Source organism: Schistosoma haematobium, chromosome 3 (genome assembly GCF_000699445.3).
Source record: "Schistosoma haematobium chromosome 3, whole genome shotgun sequence".
Lineage (NCBI taxonomy): Eukaryota > Metazoa > Platyhelminthes > Trematoda > Strigeidida > Schistosomatidae > Schistosoma > Schistosoma haematobium.
This window is the reverse complement of record NC_067198.1, coordinates 27,278,318-27,299,495: the sequence shown is the minus strand read 5'-3', so window position 1 is coordinate 27,299,495 and position 21,178 is coordinate 27,278,318. Positions and strand designations below refer to the sequence as shown.

The 21,178-nt window shown below is 33.3% G+C and overlaps 3 protein-coding genes across 4 annotated transcripts in view; 2 read left to right on the top strand and 1 right to left on the bottom strand.

Annotated features, from left to right (window-relative positions):
* GEN1_1 (Flap endonuclease GEN 1) overlaps window positions 1–5,668 on the top strand; it is a 37,273-nt gene extending 31,605 nt beyond the window's left edge. For both annotated transcript variants that reach the window (XM_051213478.1, XM_051213477.1), the window contains exons 14-17: window positions 970–1,011; window positions 2,016–2,136; window positions 2,726–5,198; window positions 5,288–5,668. The gene's annotated coding sequence lies outside the window, so the exon portion shown is untranslated. The remainder of the gene's footprint in view (window positions 1–969; window positions 1,012–2,015; window positions 2,137–2,725; window positions 5,199–5,287) is intronic.
* An 8,494-nt stretch (window positions 5,669–14,162) lies between these two features.
* MS3_00005405 (uncharacterized protein) overlaps window positions 14,163–21,178 on the bottom strand; it is a 28,847-nt gene continuing 21,831 nt past the window's right edge. The window contains exons 21-22 of the mRNA XM_051213476.1: window positions 18,697–19,604; window positions 14,163–17,548 (exon numbers count right to left, since the gene is read on the bottom strand). Of these exons, the coding sequence (XP_051069461.1) occupies window positions 17,158–17,548; window positions 18,697–19,604 (1,299 nt within the window). The 3' untranslated portion in view covers window positions 14,163–17,157. The remainder of the gene's footprint in view (window positions 17,549–18,696; window positions 19,605–21,178) is intronic.
* On the top strand, window positions 14,196–15,293 carry MS3_00005406 (uncharacterized protein; the record flags this gene model as incomplete). The annotated part of the gene is made up of 1 exon (XM_012942011.1): window positions 14,196–15,293. One exon carries the CDS (start codon window positions 14,196–14,198, stop codon window positions 15,291–15,293), a length of 1,098 nt encoding a protein of 365 aa, XP_012797465.1.

The following is a 21,178-nucleotide window of genomic DNA, read 5'->3' as shown; positions in this document are numbered from 1 at the left end:
ATTCTCATTGTTGATTATCATGTGCTCATCTCACCTATCGTGTGGGAACATTACTGCTTAAAAGTCCATTTTGCTTGGAAATATTGTTTTCCCTTTCAACTTGCGTTTAGAAATATTTGTTCCATTTTCTTTACGGACCACCGGCATTTCATATAGTAAATGTCTTATTATTGTTTCCAATGCGTTGCAAACGACCTATTTAGTTAAATATATACAGCTCTGGACTTTTGGTGGTGTATGCAATGAATCTACTGCAACTAGGATCTATATAAATATATCATATTTAGCTTGTTAGCCTTCAACTTGGTCTTGACATCGAATAAATTACACTTTGTCTCCATATAAATATTTATTTCACGGCAGGAGGATCCAGATTCCTAGAGTTCATGAAGCTATAAACAAATAAGTTCATTAAAAACTTGAAATTTCAGTCAATAATTCCACTAATGTATGTGGCATTTTGATGAGTAATAGAATTAAGCGCTTTACAAAGGCAGAGTAATCGGTTACTTAAATTTTCGAATATTCAGATAAGGTGGTGTAATCTTTTTGGGATAGTTCCCACCATGAACTGACTCCAACTAGAAAATTACTTAAAATTCAGAGAGCACTGGCCAACTGTGTTATATTTAATGTAACGTATTGCAAATTAGACTTTTAAGTCGTGGTTAACGGTAGAATTCCGGGATGCACGTGTTGTCCCAGTATGACTATTCTCAAGTAGAACAAAACGGGTTTTCTAAATTCTGCTGATAGCCACAATCTTAAAATATAGTAAACTCTTTAACTCAAAGCGATATTTAGGGGTCCACCCAGGGTGTACAGATTCCAACGGAGATTAATCATATATAATCCAAAGAAAATATTTGCAAAAACCTCTTCCTCAGTGAACAATTGTGCATTAAATTTATTCATGTTAACATATCTATGTGTTGTTATTAAATCATAATTTTTTTATATTTATCGTAGTCACTTAAATACAAACATAATTGTGAAGGTGCTGATGACATGGTAAGTTCATATTCACTCCAATAATGTACAACATTTATGATTGTTCTTAATACCTCAATTTAATTCTATTAGTACATTGATGTGCTGAAAATTGCATAACTTAAATAGATGGTTGAATTATGTTTATCGATTGCAGCTTAAAATGTTGATGAAAAGTTCATTTGAATAATTAATTTCATCGGCGTGATTTTCGTAAATCACCTTCCACGAGTCAGTCATGTTACTATAATGTACGACTGACCTACTTTTGTATCATTACCATATTGTAGGTTAGTTTCCGTTGTTGGTGGGAGATATAGAGAAAGGATAAGCTACTGATTCTTATGTAACTCTCTGTTGTGTTGTACAGTGTTTAGCTCTGACGTTGAATAACATGCTTCCTATTTGCGACCCTAATCGGCTAATTGAATGAGAAGACTGAAAGTGAAAAGAACGTCTCTTAATAACTGCATTCATATATATATATATATATTCCATAGAAATTGAAGCCATATCAATGGAAATTCCCGTTTCTTAGAAAAATACTCCATATAGTGTGAGCTCAGTATGTGACTAATGTCCAACTGGCCCACTGTATCAACTTGATTAATCATTAGCTACTTAATGAGTAAGTATCTAAATGGTTATACTGTCTTGGGTGAATTTATATCAGTTGTAATTACATTATCTTATTCATTCAGTCGGGCAACCACTGATTCTGTTCTTTGTGATCTGAAATTTGGGTACCGACTCAACGAATAAATTGTCTGTAGAACCACTTCAATTGCTTTATTGTTTGGTCAATCGACTGTACCGTCATAACCCATTGTTACTAATTAGTTTTCTTGGATAAAATTCACATATTGGCTTTTCTTACGATCCTTGTATACGTATTACCTACTTGCACCATGTCAAATATATTTTTTCAACATATTTTCATTATAATTATTAATATTCACTTACTACATGTAACTTTTAGCTTAACAATATGTATGTATGTTTTCAAATTTCAAATTCTGTTTAAGCCTGCACATGCAAAACAAGCATTACTTGGTGGACCCAGTATTACCGTACCTATTACAAATGGTCAGTTAGCCTTGGGTACTTGGCAAGGAATATGGCTTTGTGAACATCGGAACTCTGGTTGTAAGTTCTTATTCAACTTTGTAATCTCGTATCTATGTTTAATTTCTGTATCTTTAACTCACTATTTGTCCATTATCTGTATTTCTCTGAAAAAGACGGTAATTTTTGTTTTCATACGCGAACCCATTCGCTGAAGCATCTTATCAAAAAGGTGCTATCAAAGACCCGAACTTATTCTCTGTAGATTGACTAGCTAGATAATTGGTAGAATACTTATTAAAGTATACTAATATAATTTGGTAACAGTTTTCTTATAAGAGTAATTAGTCATCAACCTTACTGTCTGTATAATTTTAAGCTATTCTAAGCGTGACCATAAAAAGCGTATTGTTGACCAGTCATGTTAACTCATTATCTCTGAATTCTAACAACCAATTATGGTGTTGTAATAATCATTAAGTTTGAATTGGTGGTCTAATATTTGATTGCTGAGCTATTGTACTGCTGCTGTAATTCATCAAATACAATCACATCCTGTATGTTCTAATTATCTCGATTCGATTTTCTTTTAATAACTAATGTTATTTTTTACTATGACATAGAATTAGTACCCTTATAAACTTCTAACTTTCATCCATTTTTATCGTAGCTTCGCGTCAAGTAGTGGCCACAATACAAGGATGCCTACGATAGTACAATTGAAGTGAATACTTTTTTTCCGTCAATTATTTCTTGTCTCTGTTGTTCTATTGCTTAAATGGCTGCTCGATTTCTTGGTTGTGAACTGTTTTGTACACATAACATTTGAATTGCTTTTAATGTAATTCTTCGACGACTCATATATTTAGGTTTAATATCTTTAAAATTTCACATTATCAATGTAAAACTTCATTTCCAGCTACCCGATCGTTTCTCATGTTTGCTTTAATCCTCCCGTCTCTAAACTTTTTTTCTTGTCACATATTTGTTGTTTTTTTATAACACAATATTGTATTAACGAGTGATTTCTTCAGTTTGGTACTTTGTTCTGTTCCGGAAATTATGTAACAACTACCTAAAGCTTGAAATACTTGAGTCTGATCTCTAGTGGTGTTAGAGGTACACACTATTGAGAAGTCCCATGCTAGAACAAAACAGCTTTCTAATTCTCTTGTTTTAATGACTTCTGAGTTACAGTCATTCCGTATAATAAATTGTCTTTATGTTTCGTTTTTCTGCACATGCATTTGTTTTTTATTGTAGGTTTCGTTTGTTTTAACATGCATCAATGAATAACTAAAGAAAATTTATTAAAACCTCAATTGATTTATTTTTTGAGTTCTGAAGAAAAACAATCCATACCCGACATTTTTTATATTGTTTAGGTTTTCGTTTACCGTATTACTTCAGTGACATAAACTCCATGTGTCCGTAGGTATTGTCTCTTTATGCTGTTTACGTAAATTCAAAATGTTTTGATATTTTAACATTTCGCCGTACTAAAGATACACAGTCCCGATTGTAAATGCTTTTGTAGTAAGAAGTAGCACAATATGCATATCATAAGCGGAGATGGTAGTGGTCAGCAATGGAATCCAGGGCGCGCGTTTCGTTCTATTTAGGACTCGTTATCTGGATGTCCCGAATAGGATGAAACGCGCGTCATGGATTCCACTGCTAGCTACCATCCACCTCCACCTATAATGCTTGTGACTTAAGGTAATCCGCACGTATGCTGATAAGAGACTGATCACTTTCAGTCCTAAACATCAATGGGAAGATTCAAACAACCAATACAATAATGAATTAATATGCAAATCAATTCTATCTGTTAAAACTGCCGATCTTCCTGAAAGCAGGGTTGATATTGAAATACTTAAAATTTTAAGATTTACAAAACATAACTTTTAACCATTATTTCTGAAATGTAGGTGTGAAGAAAGTTCAACAACCAACGGAATACATAGTATATTATCAATCATTCCTCGTACACACAAACAAACTGAAAATGTACAATTGTCAACAATTATAGACATTTTCAGTAATTTATATAGCAGAATCACTACACCCATTCAGAAGTTATCGACAATTTCACTTTAGAGCATGTGATGGCTGTATATGCATATTACAGTATTGCAGTAACACTCAAAGTGTTCATGAGACTATGACTATGTATTGAACTTAAAACTTTTTATAATTTAAGAAACAGAAACTGTGATATAGTTTGAGCTGAAAATGAATACGAATCAACACAGTGAAAAAACAAGCACACTAAGCAAGTGCAAATTAACTCGTTCATTCAAAACAAAAAACTTCTCTAACAAAGATACCCGTATATTTGCAGATTCATATGTATTGTTATGGGTTAACGAAATTGATACTTATGAAGGATTACTCTAAATTAATACAAAATGACATCAAACTAAATTGATGCAATCAAAATGTTAAGCTGAATTTATTTAAATTATGTTACATATGATACAAACTGAAAATTTATATAAATGATGCACTATACTAAAGAAACTAGCACACTAAATAAGTTACGAGACCCCTACTACTAGTTCATCATACAATACGATGTCAGTCAGATACTCCAAGTCAAGATAGCTTTCAGGTAGAATATCAATTCCTGGAAAGTCAGACGAACTGTTCCCTAAAAAAGGATATCTATAAAAGAAAACTGATGAGATTAATGGCCCATGAAAAGTCCACTTGCTATATTATTGCTCTAGATCTAAGGATTATACTGATCATCTAACAGCTGTAATGTGGGTAGGATTCCAAAGATTTAGAATAGGTACCCTATGAACACACTCATAAGTGTTCCATGTAACGTTCAGTGTATGTAATAATTTAGGATTGATCTTAAATAAGCTCAGTGAGCTTCACAAAGTAATATGGTGAGTCGTTTCGTCACCTTTTTATTCGATTGCAGTTCATATAGGTTAAATATTGATACAAATATTTTATTGATCTCCATATAAAGATGACTGAATTGTTTAAAGATTCCAATCAGATACTTGAACAACAATGAAAATCGTTTTTTTCTTTACTCCAAATACTTCAAAATGAAAAAGCAATCAATTTGAAATTTCTCATATCATACACATAAGATCAACATGATTCTATTCAATAAGGATAAAGTGAGTCGATTTATTTAGCTGTAGTTTTCCTTCATTTCATATTTAGTAAACTGTATCATGGAAAATTGGTTTTCGTTTTTGCCTTACAGTCGATAAAGACACGGGATAATTATTTAAACCTATCAACCAAATGATCGTAACCATAGTATCTGTAAATAGCTCAAGTATATTTAATACGGGAGAAAAAAAATCTTAAATCACGTTACCATTCATTATTTACATTTCAAGTGCATATAGGTGATTATAATTTGAATTCATCTAATGAAAGTACCTGCCTCTTATTTTTGGTTATATAATCTGTGATTTCAACTTCCGAATTACAACATCAATAACCGAAAGTACTAACAAGTTGCATCTATTTCAGTGGGTATTATGAAGATACTACATTATGTAGGTTAACTTATAGATGATACTATTTAACTGAATTAAATTTGTTATCAAAGATCGATATATTGATTTCATATATCTGGAGACAATCACATTTATTTGAACAATAGGAAATGTTAATCTATATACCTAACTTGTATTACCATTAGAATAAAATATTTCTATATTATATAGTGATCTTATTATCAAGTTAGAAATGCCATTTTACAATGATGAAGATTTAATTATTATTGATCCTAGTTATGAAAATTTAACAGATTTTCGCAAAGATTACGATTATGATCTAATTGGTAATGCTATTAGCTTACGTGCATCATTTCTTCGGAATCCAGCTGGTTATTTACACAACATTATTGAACAACATATGATAGAGTTATTATTTACAAGTCTAATCTGTTTCAGTATATTTCTTGGTGTGGTTGTTTTATTATTTGTACTAAAAAGGTTTATTCGTTATGTGAAATTGATCAAGTTACTTGTGAAGGAATTCAATAGTGTAAGATTACAACTAAAAGAGATTAAGAAAGAAAATTTGCCAATGAATTATGACATCTATGCAAAAGCAGTATTTACTGTATTAATAAGTTATTATCAGCTGTTCAAAGGAAGTAAGAAAAGAATTATACCTGAAGATTTGGTTGAATATGAAATAATACGTTTTGTATTAGAGGCTGCATGGAAGAATACTATAAGTTGTAGACAGCTATACAATATAGAATTGAATAGATCAACTGAAGATGAATCAATTGAAGGACTAGTAGATGATTCAGAAAATGTAATAGACAATCTAAATGATGTGGTTGATCATAATCAAAATATTAATAATTCAAGAACAGGCAAAAAATCTGATGTTAATCATATAAGAGACGATAATGTGAATTTTATGGTGAATAAAATGTATTACAAAAGAACAAATAAGCAAAATCTATCAAACAAATCAATTGTAAAACCATGGTATAAAAACAAAAATCAAATATTTATGAAAAACATCATTAGTTCCAATGATAGACATAGCATGATAAAATTAGAAAGTTTAAACAATCTTGATGAATACAAAAGTAATGTTCAATATTTGAAGGAGGAATTCAATAATAATGAACTCCAGAAAATAACTCCAAATAATTTCGATCATGCTAATCAAATATCCTTGGATTATAATGACACAGGCGAATAAAATAAAATAAAGAGATTTTGAGGTGAATTTTTTGAATGTGAATTCTTTCAATTATGTTCCAAGTACTGACACTTTAATTATTACACTATGCATTGTTCTCTTGTTTATAATTTACAGATATTCTATTTGTTTTTTAAAATTCTAAATAAACTGATTACTGAAGTTGCGTTTTCCAAAATTGTCCTTTTTACTATCATATGAACAAGAAATTCCTGGGTATATATGCAAATAGATTAAGTATATAGATGAAAACTGTGAATTAATCACGGCAATTAATCAAGTCCATTTGTTTTTTGACTCCATCTCTAAACGGTATCTGAAAATTGAAAAAGGAACTAATTGTTCCGATACTTCATTTAATATCTGATACTTATAAAATAGAAACAATAACGGGGCGGATTTGCATGCATAAAGCATACAATTCTCTTTGAACCTAGCACACAACAACAGCATCATGCACTGTCCCATCGCCCTTGGCAGATCAGGCAACCCGAAAGTTACGAGAACACCATCAGGACATACGACAGGCCAGGTACCCCGATATGGCTCAGAATAGAAGCCAGTGGCGATCCTACTGTAACCTCTTTTTACTTCATAAAAAGTGTTTGTATCTTCCTTAACTAAAAGAATTCTTCTGGTTGTACCTTTCCATTTCCTCCATTATTATTATTATTACACTACCTTATACTAATCTGTGTTCGTTATTGTTCTTTTTTTCTTATACTCACCTTACCTTCTTTTTTCTCTTCCCATTCTCATTGCTTTGTGTGGCGCATATATATTTGGTGCCCCCTTGTACCAATATTTATGTGTTCAAATAAATAAATAAACTTCATTTAATATTATCCAAAAGTGCTAACCTTATGGTATATTTGCAATTATCAGCTTTAAAGATGAGAAAGAAAATATACTTTAATGCACTGAAATAAATCTATGCAGTGAGTGGCTCCATAAATGTAATGATTTAAATGAAGTTTAACTATTTCAGTTTTAAAATTTGTAAAGTGTGAAAACCGAGGTTCAGTTCAAAAAATGTTACAGAATGGACATATAACCTTAGTTTTTAAGTCCAATGTTGTAATACAAAGCTTGATATCGATTCCAATAAACGTCATGTGTATTGCTATTGCATCATAAATTTAAAAGTTTTTCAACAGTGTAAGTGCTTGCTATTTATTCCCCCATTCCACATATAACAGTAATTATTTACAAAGAGATATTGCTAAACTGTTTGCTAAAATCAGGATCAAATCACTTAATATCTGAATATACTACAACCAACGAAGAATTGGGTAGGGTAGAACATTTTATCCCGTGTAAAATATGACAATAGACAGGAGGAAAGTAAGCTTATTGTAAGGTTACTAAGAATTTACAAAATGTGTATACATAGCCTTCAATTTCCATTTGCATTTTTAGGTGTTCTGCAGTCTGAACCGTCTTCTCGTCTAGCCTCCACATGCTATCACAAACCCATGCTTTATATGAAATGAAACTCTTCATTTCGTCTGAAGGCTGTTGCGACTTCGATGCCACATTCCGCTACATGCTACTTACAAACAATCTTGTGAGTAGTGTCCACTACAATAGGACAAAATAAAAGTTCACTAAGGGATAAAACCTATGCTCATCAGGTTAAGTATTTTAATTATACCTGCTTCTAAATTCATCCAACCTATAATACAAAGTAATACATGCTAACGAATGAAAGAATAAACTACCTGATATGGTAAAATAGAACCTCATTATAAAGACCCTAGCAAGAGTAAAGGGAGGAAGTTTCCTCTTTGAGAGGAAAAAGACCTTCATGTAGAAACGTTATGACACTTCATAAAGAAATTTAAGAATCACCAGAAATTACAAGGCCGATGTCCATTCTGACAACCATGAGCACAAATAAAATAGAGATATGGAATGTCCTTATATAGGAGACCGGTATTATTATCTTACTGGTTCAATGAAAATTTACAACCTGGCTCTATTTGAAATAACTAAAACAAGCCAAACAGAAAAGGCTAGGTGTAGTAAAAATATTGTTTTATTCTGATAATGAAGAAAATGAACATACACAAGGATTGTTCGCCAAACCAGTGCGAAAAGTGCTTATGGAATGGGAGACTCACAACTCCACGATCATCAACACATATTACAAAATGAAGAAAAAGATTACCATGAACGGCACAGCCCTATGCACTTATCAACAACAGTAGTTAAGATGACCAAAACTAGCTTTGTGAGAATGTCAAGAGAATAGAAACGGGGATATCACATTGACAAATTGTTATAACTTGTGACCTGTATACCCTGTTAATGTATAACTTAATGAGACCTCCAATTAGAGAACAGTGAATTATCGACCGCACCAATGACTCAAAAGAGTCCTCATTGGTCCTGCTTCCCACCTAGCCCTGCCAGTTAAGTCCAGAACATCAATCTCAGCCTCTGCAATATGAATCATTTATTTCAAACATACTAGGGTTATATACCAACCAGATAGACCACACCATACCATAAAATAGGAAACAACATTTGTACAAGATTTAGCCAAATGTGGCTGCGAGTGTGGGAGGTAGTAATTAGTAGACAGGGCATAATTCAAGAATTGTAAATCATAGGATAATAGTTCATAGGTCAAAATAGAGCTCATAATAAGGGGGACATGAAAATGAATAGTTTAGTTATTTAACAATTATACAATGAAAATATACGCATAGTATCGGTCCATAAATGGATCCCAAAAGTTACCATTCATTATTCTTATCGGTATATAACATAGTCAGAAACAGTAAATACAAACATAATGGAAACCTAATTTCCTAGAACCCATTTGAAACTTTCATTATTTATTTGTTGTTGTGACAGACTGCATTTATCAGGTTGTGAATCTTTATCGAATGAACTGTTGAAGACCTGTTCGATGTATGACAAGTCACTGACTACCCCCAGAGTAAGAACTAGAGGTTTTCTACCATAGTTATTTAACAATTATACGATAAAAATATAAGCATAGTATTGGTCCATAGTCAGTCAGTCAGCTACAACGTAGGACCAGGTACATATATGCATCAGTCCAAGTTGCCATACCTCATTAACACAACAAGATGGACACCGGATTCATAAAAGTAGTTAATTCAGAGGTGGTAATATATAAAAGAAAGATTGCAATAAGGATATAGTACAGGAAGAAAGAATTAGTTCGTAGAAAGAAAGATATGAAGCGATTTTAATCTCTTAGTTTAAGAGAAGACAGAGAGTGTATACACCGACGCCATTGTGATCGATTCTGAGCCACGTCACCAAGAGTCTCCAACCATTGGTTACGAAAGTCACGCGTACCCCAACCAAGTAGTCTGCATCTACCAACACGGCTCAGACTAGAAGTTAGTGACTTCAAGCACTGATGCCACGTTTTGGTTTGGCCGCCCCTAACTCTCTTCCAACCATCCCCCACACCGGTTGGCATTGCACGTCGTGGTAATCGGTGTTCAGGCATACGTAACACGTGGCCCAACCATCTCAGTCGATGAAGATTCACAACCTCATCGACTGATTTACCATCCTCCCCTAATACCCTGCGTCTAACCTCACTATTACTTACCCGGTGATCCCAGCAGACTCCAGCAATATTTCTGAGGCATCTGTGGTCAAATACTAGTAGCTTACGAGTGTCTTCTACTCTTAATGGGCATGTTTCGCTGCCGTAAATTAAAACAGAACGGACTGCCGCGCAGTATACTCGTCCTTTTATTGATAGACGGATATCTCGCCTTCGCCAAACATGGCGTAAGTTGGCAAAAGCCAAGCGAGTTTTCGAATCCGTGTTGAGATTTCGTCCGATACCAACCCATTAGGGCTGATCAGACTCCCAAGATAAGTGAAGTTGTCAACGCGTTTGACTACTTCACTCCCTATCCTTAGTACAGGCGTTGACGCAGACCAGTCCTGAAGCAACAACTTGCATTTAGAGGGAGAGAAGCGCATTCCAAACATTCTGTTATTGTTGCTCAGCGCTACCAAAAGACTCTGCATTTTGTCAGCGTCTTCACCAAACAGGACTATGTCATCTGCGTATTCTAAGTCGATAAGTGGACCTTCTGGTAGGAAATCAATAATCGAGAATTCAGTAGACGAGAATGTTATTTGCATCAATAGGTCTATGATGAAGTTAAACAGAAATGGAGAAGGTGGACAGCATTGACGGACACCACTTGAGGTTGCAAAAGTAGATGACAGTTCGCCATAAGCTCTGACTCGACTTGTTTTGCTCGAGTAAAGAGCCTTTACAAGGTTTATGTACTTCTGGGGTACGCCTTTCAATGACAGATACTGCCACAGAATCTCGCGGTCTACAGAGTCAAATGCTGCTTTTAAGTCAAGAAAGACCACCATTGTCGGACGTCGATAAGTATGCCTGTGTTCTAGAACCTGACGAATGGTGAATACGTGGTCGATGCAGCCACGAACAGGTCTGAAGCCAGCTTGATTCTCTCGTGTTTGTAGTTCACGAGTCTTAGTTAGGCGTCTGATAACTATCGAGGCTAGTATTTTAGATACTATATTAGTTAAACTAATCCCTCTATGGTTGTCACAGGATGATTTTAACCCTTTCTTATATATTGGGACGATAAGTGATTGCGTCCAATCAGATGGAATAACGTATAACTCCCAGATCTTAGCTAAAATATTAGTCAACCTAATAGTTAAAATTCGACCACCATCCTTAAAGACTTCTGGAGCCAATCCATCTGGACCAGCTGCCCTTCCTCGTCTCAGATTAACTATAGCCTTTTGAACTTCAGCAAGAGTTGGGGGACCTACTTCAATGTTCCATTCACACTGTCTGGGAATGGAGGGTAGTTGTAGAGTAGCTGAACGTCAGCTGAACTGTTCCCTAAAATGTTCCGCCCATCGTTCTAAACGTCTGGACTGAGAGCAGATGAGGGTGTCGTCTTTTTCCGAAATAGTCTGACTTACACTCAACTTATTAATTTCAGTTTCTTTTATTAGTCTGTAAAGCTGTCTTGTGTTCCCGCTACTCAATTCAGTTCTAATGGGTCTTTTTAATGTGGCTGTTTTGCGTCCAGTGAGGCGCAAGCAGATGCGTACCCGTATTAGGGCATGGTCAGAGTCCAAGCAGGTACTCCAGAATGAGCGACAATCTTCTACCGACCCTCTCCAACGATGACTGATGGCAATATGGTCTATTTGAGTCCATCGTTGGTTTGGTGCTTAAAATTTGTGTTTGCTAAAAATAAACGATTGTCTGAGCACAGTTGCAGCAGACGATCACCATTATCTGTTCGCTGAGCCGGTATACTAAAACACCCACCTAAATGCCTTTCTGGTTGGTTTAAACTACCTAGGAAGCCTGTTGACCGATTTGACATAGGGTGCGTACGTTGAAGGCTCCAATGTGTAGTGTGGAGCGAGGTTTCAGTAGACCTGGGACAGTGTTTTGAGCATTAGAATCGTCAGCTATGGTGACACTTGAGGGGGAAGCCGAAAAAAGAAGTTTAGAGTTTGAAGTCGATGTAGGAGGAATAATAGGAATTGAAGAGGAAGGTTGATTATGAATACAGTGGTCTTGAGTGCTGTTAGAGATATGAGGGTGGTTATCACTTTCCGGTTGCCCACACCGTGGAAGGGTTGTTCTGGAGGTACCTGAAAAGGAAATTGGATTAGAGGTGGTCTTAGTGACCTGAGAGCGTGACCGCAGTGCCCAAGGGACAACTGCCTGAGGTCGGTCACACGACCTTTTCATGGGCAATTTTTATGTTAGCTACGTACTTGTTGAGACCCTACCGCCGGAGACGGATATCCGTGAGATAAGGCGAGGTGTGCATTTTTAGGGTCGACCTTTTCTAACCTCACCCCTCCTTGTGGGAAGGCAGCATCGCTGTCATGCTGGTTGTCTGAAGGAAACACCTTACTGCTGTCACACCTCTGTACAGTAAGCAGTACGACTTCGCCTTCGGACCTTGGGTTTGTTGCTTTTAGTCTTACCGCTCTTCAACCGACCTTTCTGACGTGGTAGGACCTTGAGGAACAGTTGTTCCAGCCAGTATAGCTCGGTTGCTTCATCACGATAGGCAAGCCCGACCACCACGTCAAGGTAGCAACAACGGTCGGGATTGGTCCATAAATGGATCCCCAAAGTTGCCATTCATTATGCTTATCGCGACATAACACAAATGGAATAAAGATCGTAGTAAGTGTGAGAACTACAGAGGAATCACACTACTGTCAGCACCAAGTAAAGTTTTCAGCGGTGTTACTGAACCGAACAAATCATTCAGTAGATACATCTTCAAGGTAAACAAGCTGGCTTTCGTAGCAATTGATCATGTACGGACAAAACTGCAACGCTGTACAATCGACTAAACATAATTCATCAGTTCGTATTAAGCTCCTTGATTATGAGGCAGTATGCGACTTTGTGAATGAAAGGTACGGTAGGATCGTCGATATTATGAAATACGTGAAAAGATCTTCACCATCATGCGAAGCCTTTAGGAGGGATACTGATGTGTGGGTAAGAAAAATAATGACTGGTTATTTACCTAATCGGACTAGTAGATAGTGTGACAGGTACTAGATGCGCTACATATTTTCCTACCCCTATTATTATTTCTGACGCTGCAACATACTCGAGTTCTAGTCAGGCTTGTCACGTGCTCTTGATCTGAATTGTGTTGAAGTTTTGTACAATGGACACTGAGAGGGCATCTAGTGTAGATATTCGTCTAAGGCAAGTTAAAGGTGGAAAACCGAGAGCTATTTCAGACACACATCGCAGAAGCCAACAAAGTGGATTATCAGAGAGATTCCAAATTGAAGTCCTGATGGCAAAGAAAGAGGCCCTAGGAACTGGATGTGTATACCTAAAAGAGAGAGCCCAAGACAGAGTTGTTAGGATTCCTTGGTCGGTGGCCTATGGTGCAAGAAGGGTACAACATTTAATTATATCCTTTTTAGTCCATATCGATACTACAGCACATGAAATTAGAATGTAGATGTTTAGTCATTTTAAATTTAGCTTGCTAACGTGTTGCTACTATGAATAATCTACACCCTTGAAAAAGCCATCTTTTGTTAACCTTCTCAAATGTCTGAGGTGATTATATTAAGCTGCTTGAATTTTAATTTACTGATAGCTGTATTAAATCTTCATACAAGTCAATATAATCCCTGAATTCATGCTTCAACTCAACCAATACTTTTCTAACAGTTAACCAACATATTTTTTGTTGACCAATATCATCTAATATAATGAAATGTATCACATCTCATGACCTTGAAAATGTAATGTGACTAAGTTTGAAATAAAATTTCTATCAATAAAATCTACTGCTATGTATAATACTTAGTAAGTATTAAATAAACTGATCCACAAAGAATTGTACTTTCGTTACACGGATGCATAAAATTAACAATTTATGTCAACCAAGTCATTATTTCCTATCCACATTATTGATCCAACATATAAAGATATAAATGAATATGCAAAAGATTATGATTATGATCTACGTGGTGTACCAATATCAAAATGGACATTGATCATAAATTATCCATTAATTTATTTAAAATATTATTTAGAAAATTACTCGTTTCTGTCATATTTACTACCGGTGATATTACTTTTGATATTTTATATTTTAATGAATCTTGTTGAAAGTATCAACTGTTTATATTATAAAATGAAAATTGCAAGAGAATGGAAAAAATTTACAGATAAACATTATCGTCCAGTATCAACTGAAAACAAACCGGAAGACATCAATCTTAAACGATCAAAACAATCCCACGAACAATGTAAAGAAGATACTTCAAACGTTACAGAAGGACAACAGAAAGAAGATTTAATAGACCCTGTTCTTACCTGCCTACCCTATCATATGAGAAAGTTACTAACAATTACAACTGTAAACGATAAAGTATCGAATGAAACTAATACAGAATCAATTGATGAAAAAATCCAGCTTCAAGAAATTGAAAGCCAAGGTTGGATAAACGAATACATATCTAGAGTTCGTGTTGCAATGAAACAAGCTGCAAAGTATCAAAAAATAAAATCTTATCCTTGCGAAGAATGGAATTCTCTTGTGTGCTACAATGAAGATGGTAACGACCAAAATGAAGGTCAGGAGAATCCTAACAGTATAAAAGAGGTTGGTTCGTCCAAAATGAAAACACAACTAGTAGATAATGACCACAAGGATGACAAAAATAATGAGAAGCAAAAACCGCTACTAGAATTTCAATTCAAAGGAACTGGTGAATCACATGGTAAATTATCTGGTACTAGGGAACAGAATTCGTTAGCACCGATTTCACACAAAAAACGAAATAAACGTTATCAATCAAAACAACGCTTAATGAAATTTAATAAACCGTTGTATTTAACAACTGAACAAGCGTTGTTTAAAGATAGTGGTCAAGTATCAAATCTACATAGTCTATCATATAGACAGAATAGTTATCATTATTACTCAAGGCATCATAAAAGGCATAAACGTTCTGAAAAAGAAATTTAAAAGAGCTGCAAATAATCAAACAAACATTTGTTGCATCAGACTTGAATGAAGATTGAAAAAACTACTATAAGAAATCAATTTTTCCTTATAAATAAACAAAACATTGATGGAAGCAAAGAAGTAACGAATACTTGTCAGTTGATTCATTTGGAATATTACTACATTAATATTATAATAATACCAAGTAAAATTCTTACGGTTATTAATGAAATTACTCTAATTTTACTGCATAAACCTTATGGGCCAGAATTGTTGCTAGTGTTCATTAGAGCGTCAACTTCATGAAGGTAATACGACATTTTAAGCAACCCTCTCTTAATGCATACAATAATCCATTTTCCTAATTTATAAAATGGACACGGACTTTTGCATACAAAATTTATTATAATTATTATCAAATCTTTTATTTTTATCAGGTCTTAAACTATAATGATTGCTTCACTTATTTCACATAGCTAACAAAAATATTTTGTGAAACAGTTACAGCAATTTTAAAAATTCTTAAAATAATAAGTGTATGCAATTTGTAATACTGTGGTGTATGCTACTTATATTGACAGACACATGTAGTATGTAACGCCAATCAGAAGAGGCATGCCCGGAAGTAGAAGGTTGAGCTGAAGAAAACAGGAACGTAAACAGAGTAATTGTAATAACAACAGGAGTGAAGAAACGATGAAATTTGTGAGAGACAAATGATAGATGTGCAAATGAAGTATTGAATAAATGGTTTCCATAATTTACGAAGACACTCTAGCATTAAGTAATAAATTGATCTTTGCCGCCTGAGTCCTCGTTCACTACAATACTATTCATAAACTTGACGTTATCAGCTGGAACAATTTCTACATTGTAGGTTCTTATACAACATAAAACAAACTTAAAATGAATGTGTTAAGGAGACTTCGACAAAATAAACTGAAAGTTGAATTTATTCAAATTTCATACGACGAACGGGAACTTTGGGACAGAATTTTCGAAGGACTATTTCAATATTCACTATCAAAGTTTTGACATCAGTAAAACGTAAGATCGATGACTTTACAATAATATACAGGTATTTTCGATATAAAAAGCCAATTATTCAAGCTGTGTTATCTTAATTACAAATAGTTTAAGGGTCTTATCATCATTCTCTAAATGATTTAGGTGTCTGAACATGAATCCTAAGTAATAACAATAATAAAGAAACTAATGTTTTTGGTCACCGCAGCAAGACAACTATAACAATGAGAAAGATCTCTATCTGTAAAAGGTTGCTCAAAGTTTTACAGATACTCAAAATCTATTAATTTACAATGAGGGTATTAATAAGTGTTAAAATGACCAAGATGTTAACTCAAAATTTTAGATGCCACAATATTTCATAAGTGAAAGTAGCAGTCATTATTGAGAATGCTCTGTCTTTGACACTTACTAATTCTTAATTTAACTAAGACTTTAAGTGCCTCATTATGCAGACAACTATGAATGACTATATGAAACATTAAACATTATAAGGTTTAAAATAGGTGCATGATTACAATGTCATTAAATGTCAAACAAATAAACTTCATACAAGTTACTTGAATCGACAGTGAGTCTATTCCAAAGATCACACACTGGAAATCAATAAACGAGAACAAATGCATTAATTTAAAGAGCGAACAAAATTATTTATAATTTCATACTATAATATAACAAGGTAATTTGATGTTTTGCTTGTATGCAAGTGTGTTGGATCTCCTAAATGTAATATAAAGGTCAAATATAAAAAAATAATAAAGTTTAGAATAGAAATAAAATTTTACAGAAAAGTTCCTGTTCACTGTCGAATAAATTATTTTTTGTAGAATTAAAATATAGAGAGAAAAGCAAGAAACAATCAACTAATATTTAATTCAGCATTTGTCGAAGTATAAAAATCATTTAAACCAAATATTATAGTTAACTGTGCCAATTTTGACCTAGCGCTTCTAACACTGCTACCTCCATCAGTAGTATCATGAACAAGTAATCGATTAACACGACGTCTTAAAAATTGACTGTAACTTCGAAAACTTGCATGAACCGCATACAACTGCCTCCATTCTGTATGCTTAATCTGTTCATTACTCAATAACTGTTGTTGAGTACCATCAATATCACTAAACTGATGATGCGATGATTTAACATTCCATCTTCCTGTTAATAAAGCACGATGAAACTGATGTGCACATGTCAGCAAACCTTGGAAAAGTAAATTTAATTCACTATCTGATACATCCAGCAAAAGCCTAAAAGAAAATTAAAATATGAACAACATTATTACTATTCTACTTCATAAATACACATATGTAAACAAAGGTAGCCACATTTAAACACAGTCAGTATCAAAAGCATAGGCGGTAGAAATATAAGGTCGTACTGTCATTTTAACCAATGTTAAGATTAGCAAACGAAATACAGACTAATCAGCATAAACATTAGCGAACACTGAAATATGAACAGTTAGAGTACGACCCAGAGATTCACAAACGGGAATTTACATAATTTGACATTGAAGTGAATCTTATAAACAAATAAGTAACTGATTTAAAGCCTACATTCTTTATACAGTAATGGCAAACAGCCTGTCCACAACATTAATGCTTTAACGATTTAGATTTATATACATTCATGCTGATAACAGCCTATCACCAACTCAGGGGAACATACAGCTAAGATTCAAACTAAGAATCCAGTTTCTGTTTAAAAAAGTTTCACGCAACAACGATTGTAGAAAGTAGACTGAAGCTAATATTATCTACTGTAATTTTTGAGTTTATTTTTCTTTGTTCCTATATCGTCCACGAACCTTTATCTTATGACTTCATCTCTGAGCTATTCATTCCTTTATTATTTAAATATAAGTGTTTTTAAATTGAAAAAGTGGTAATATAGTCTGCAAAAAAAAGTTGAAATGAATGATATATATCATAATAAACCGACTAATCAGTCAGTCAGCTACAACGTAGGACCAGGTACATATATGCATCGGTCCAGGTTGCCATACCGAATTAGCACAGCAAGATGAACACCGGATTCATAGGAGTGGTTAGGTCAAAGGTGGTAATATATAGAAGAAAGATTGCAATAAGGATATAGTACAGGAAGAATGGTCTAGTACATAGAAAGAAAGATATGAAGTGATTTTAATCTCTTAGTTTAAGGGAAGACAGGGAGTGTATACACCGACTAATCAATTAAAATTCAATAAAAAAAGAAGTACTCGTTTATGAACGTTCACTTATAAACATAATTAACGTTAAATTAAACTTTCTTTATTTTGAACCAGAACTGTAACGACTTTTACTTCAATATATCAAATTCAGAAGACATTTCTACATAACCCGTAATTCAATATACACAAATAATAATGAAATAAAAAGAAAAGAAAATTTACCCAGATAGAATTTCATTCAAATAATTTTCATGTGCATTGAACAACACATTCAAATTGTTAATTTGTTCACTTTTAATAGATTCTTCATTATCTATAATATTTTCTATGATATGTTTATACATTCTAAATGAATTACCTTCGGACATAAAATTATAAAATGTATTAGATAATCCTAAATATTTCATAAATTTACTCCAACATGCATTAACATGATTTGATAAATGCATATTTAAACTATGAATAACTTGATGTAATTCATGTAACCATAAATAGATACAATGAAATGATTTTGATAATTGATCAAATAGAGTAATGAATGATGATGGTGATGATGATGATGATGATGATAAAGTCGAAGATGAAGAGATATTTCTTAAGTTTAATAAATGATTTAAACAATAATTATGATCATTTTTTAATTGTATAATACATGAATTCAATGCCCATAAAGCAAATTGACATTGGATTAAACGTTGAAATATACAATTGTATTTTTTTATTATATTAACATTAAAACAAAGATTAATTGGCCATGGAGCATTATACATTAAATGTAAATTCTTAAAAGATATATATTCATATTGGTCAATAATAGATGAACTATTATCAGCTATAGAATGATTTGATTCTACATCGAAATCATTATTTAAAGAATCAATAGTTGATAGTTGTTTTGTTGTTGATATTGACGATAAGGAGATCAAATCTAAGTAATTCTTAATCAAGTTTGTAGTGTTTAACAGTGGAGAATTAACAGAAATATCGTCATGTTTATCACTATTATTAAGATCTGAATTAAAATTTGATAATATTTGTTGATTTGACATTTCTGAACTGACTGATTTTAAAAGCTGTTGAAGATAATGTGTATCAAATATGCTGGCACGATCATAAACTGTTCCAGAAGCCTAGAAAAAATAACGAAAATCTATATTTGCATTCTATATAAGTAGTAGAATATAGAAAATATGTTTTCAACTGTTTGGGAATTCATCACTTGAATACAACCTACATACATCCTAATCACCGTACATGATTCCACTTCAACCTGATAAGAGAGTATTTGTCGTTTTAAACACTAAAACGCTTTCTTGCATTGTGATTTCAATCAAGAGTTCTACTTATTGCATTTACATGACCAATTAGTTTTTGTCTAAAGCAAAATGTTGTCAAATATTAAAAATCAATTGATGTATACGGAATATCAAATTAAGAGAAGTGGGAAAATTCTTATTCCAAATCCAGTGGCTAACATTGGCTCCTTAATTCCAACAGAATGCACGTTACAGGAATCTGTCCTAATAATTATAGTTAGTGACAACTTAACTTCTAAATAGTTATAATTCATTAAAAAGGGCTTCTCTACGAATTAATCTGAATTCAATCAGACGGTAACCTACTATTTCAAAAATACTGCTCAAAATTCAAATTAGAAAAAGGCATATTATCGATAACTAGTGTAAACATATCAGTATGAAAAATCTTGATTCTAAATTATAAATACGCTCTACATTCGTTTCTATAAGATCATCGTCTAGATGTGCTAATGTTCAACCAAGCACCAAAACCAAAGATACATTAATGAAAAAATGGAATTATTTCCCATTTTTCCAAACGTGATCCTCGTCAATACTAACATTTTCTGAGTTACTTACAACAAATTTAATACCGTTACATTAATTTTAAGGAGAGCAAACACAACAGTATTTTCAACTGTCATCCCTGGAAACAAGTGACCGAAAGCGAAATACAGAATGAAGAGCTTAACAATAAGAAAACAGACATAGCTTAATAACTCGGTACAAATATATCCAAACGGCTGTGAATGAAACGCCTTGCACAAGAGCTGGAGATTTTATCCGGCTTTTCAGACGGAACTTAATAAAGTATGTATGAATATTAAAAAATTACATGCTTAATGAATAAATCATATATAAGCCAATTTCATTTAGATTAAGTATATACTTTTCAAATTGAGGGTATTTTATTAAACAGATAGTTCCACTTAAAAGTCTGATCGATATGGATATGTAATGATTATATACTAAACTAGTTGAAGACACATTGGAGAATAACTCATAGATCAGTAGAATTTATGGACAATTTTTATTTTGAAAAGCACCAGGAAATTCAGCAAAATACAGTATTACAAAATGTAAATATGATATATCCCTCATCAAACGAATAAGCTTGCATGTTTAGAACGAAGGTATTCTGTACATGTCGACTGGCTTCTTTTCAAACTGGATATTTTTAGGATACCCTAGAAGCTTCCCATGTAACTTATTACATAAACAATTGAGTTTCTTACCTCTGTACAGTCGTTCCAGAATTTATCTTCAGAATATAATTTATGCCTAGATTATTCTATTCTGTCTAGAATTGATCAAATTACGGTGAAATGTACTACAAGTCAAAGACACTAGAAGTCGAGAAGAATGTAATACTTAAGGAGTTCAATTAAAACCTAAGACCAGGGACA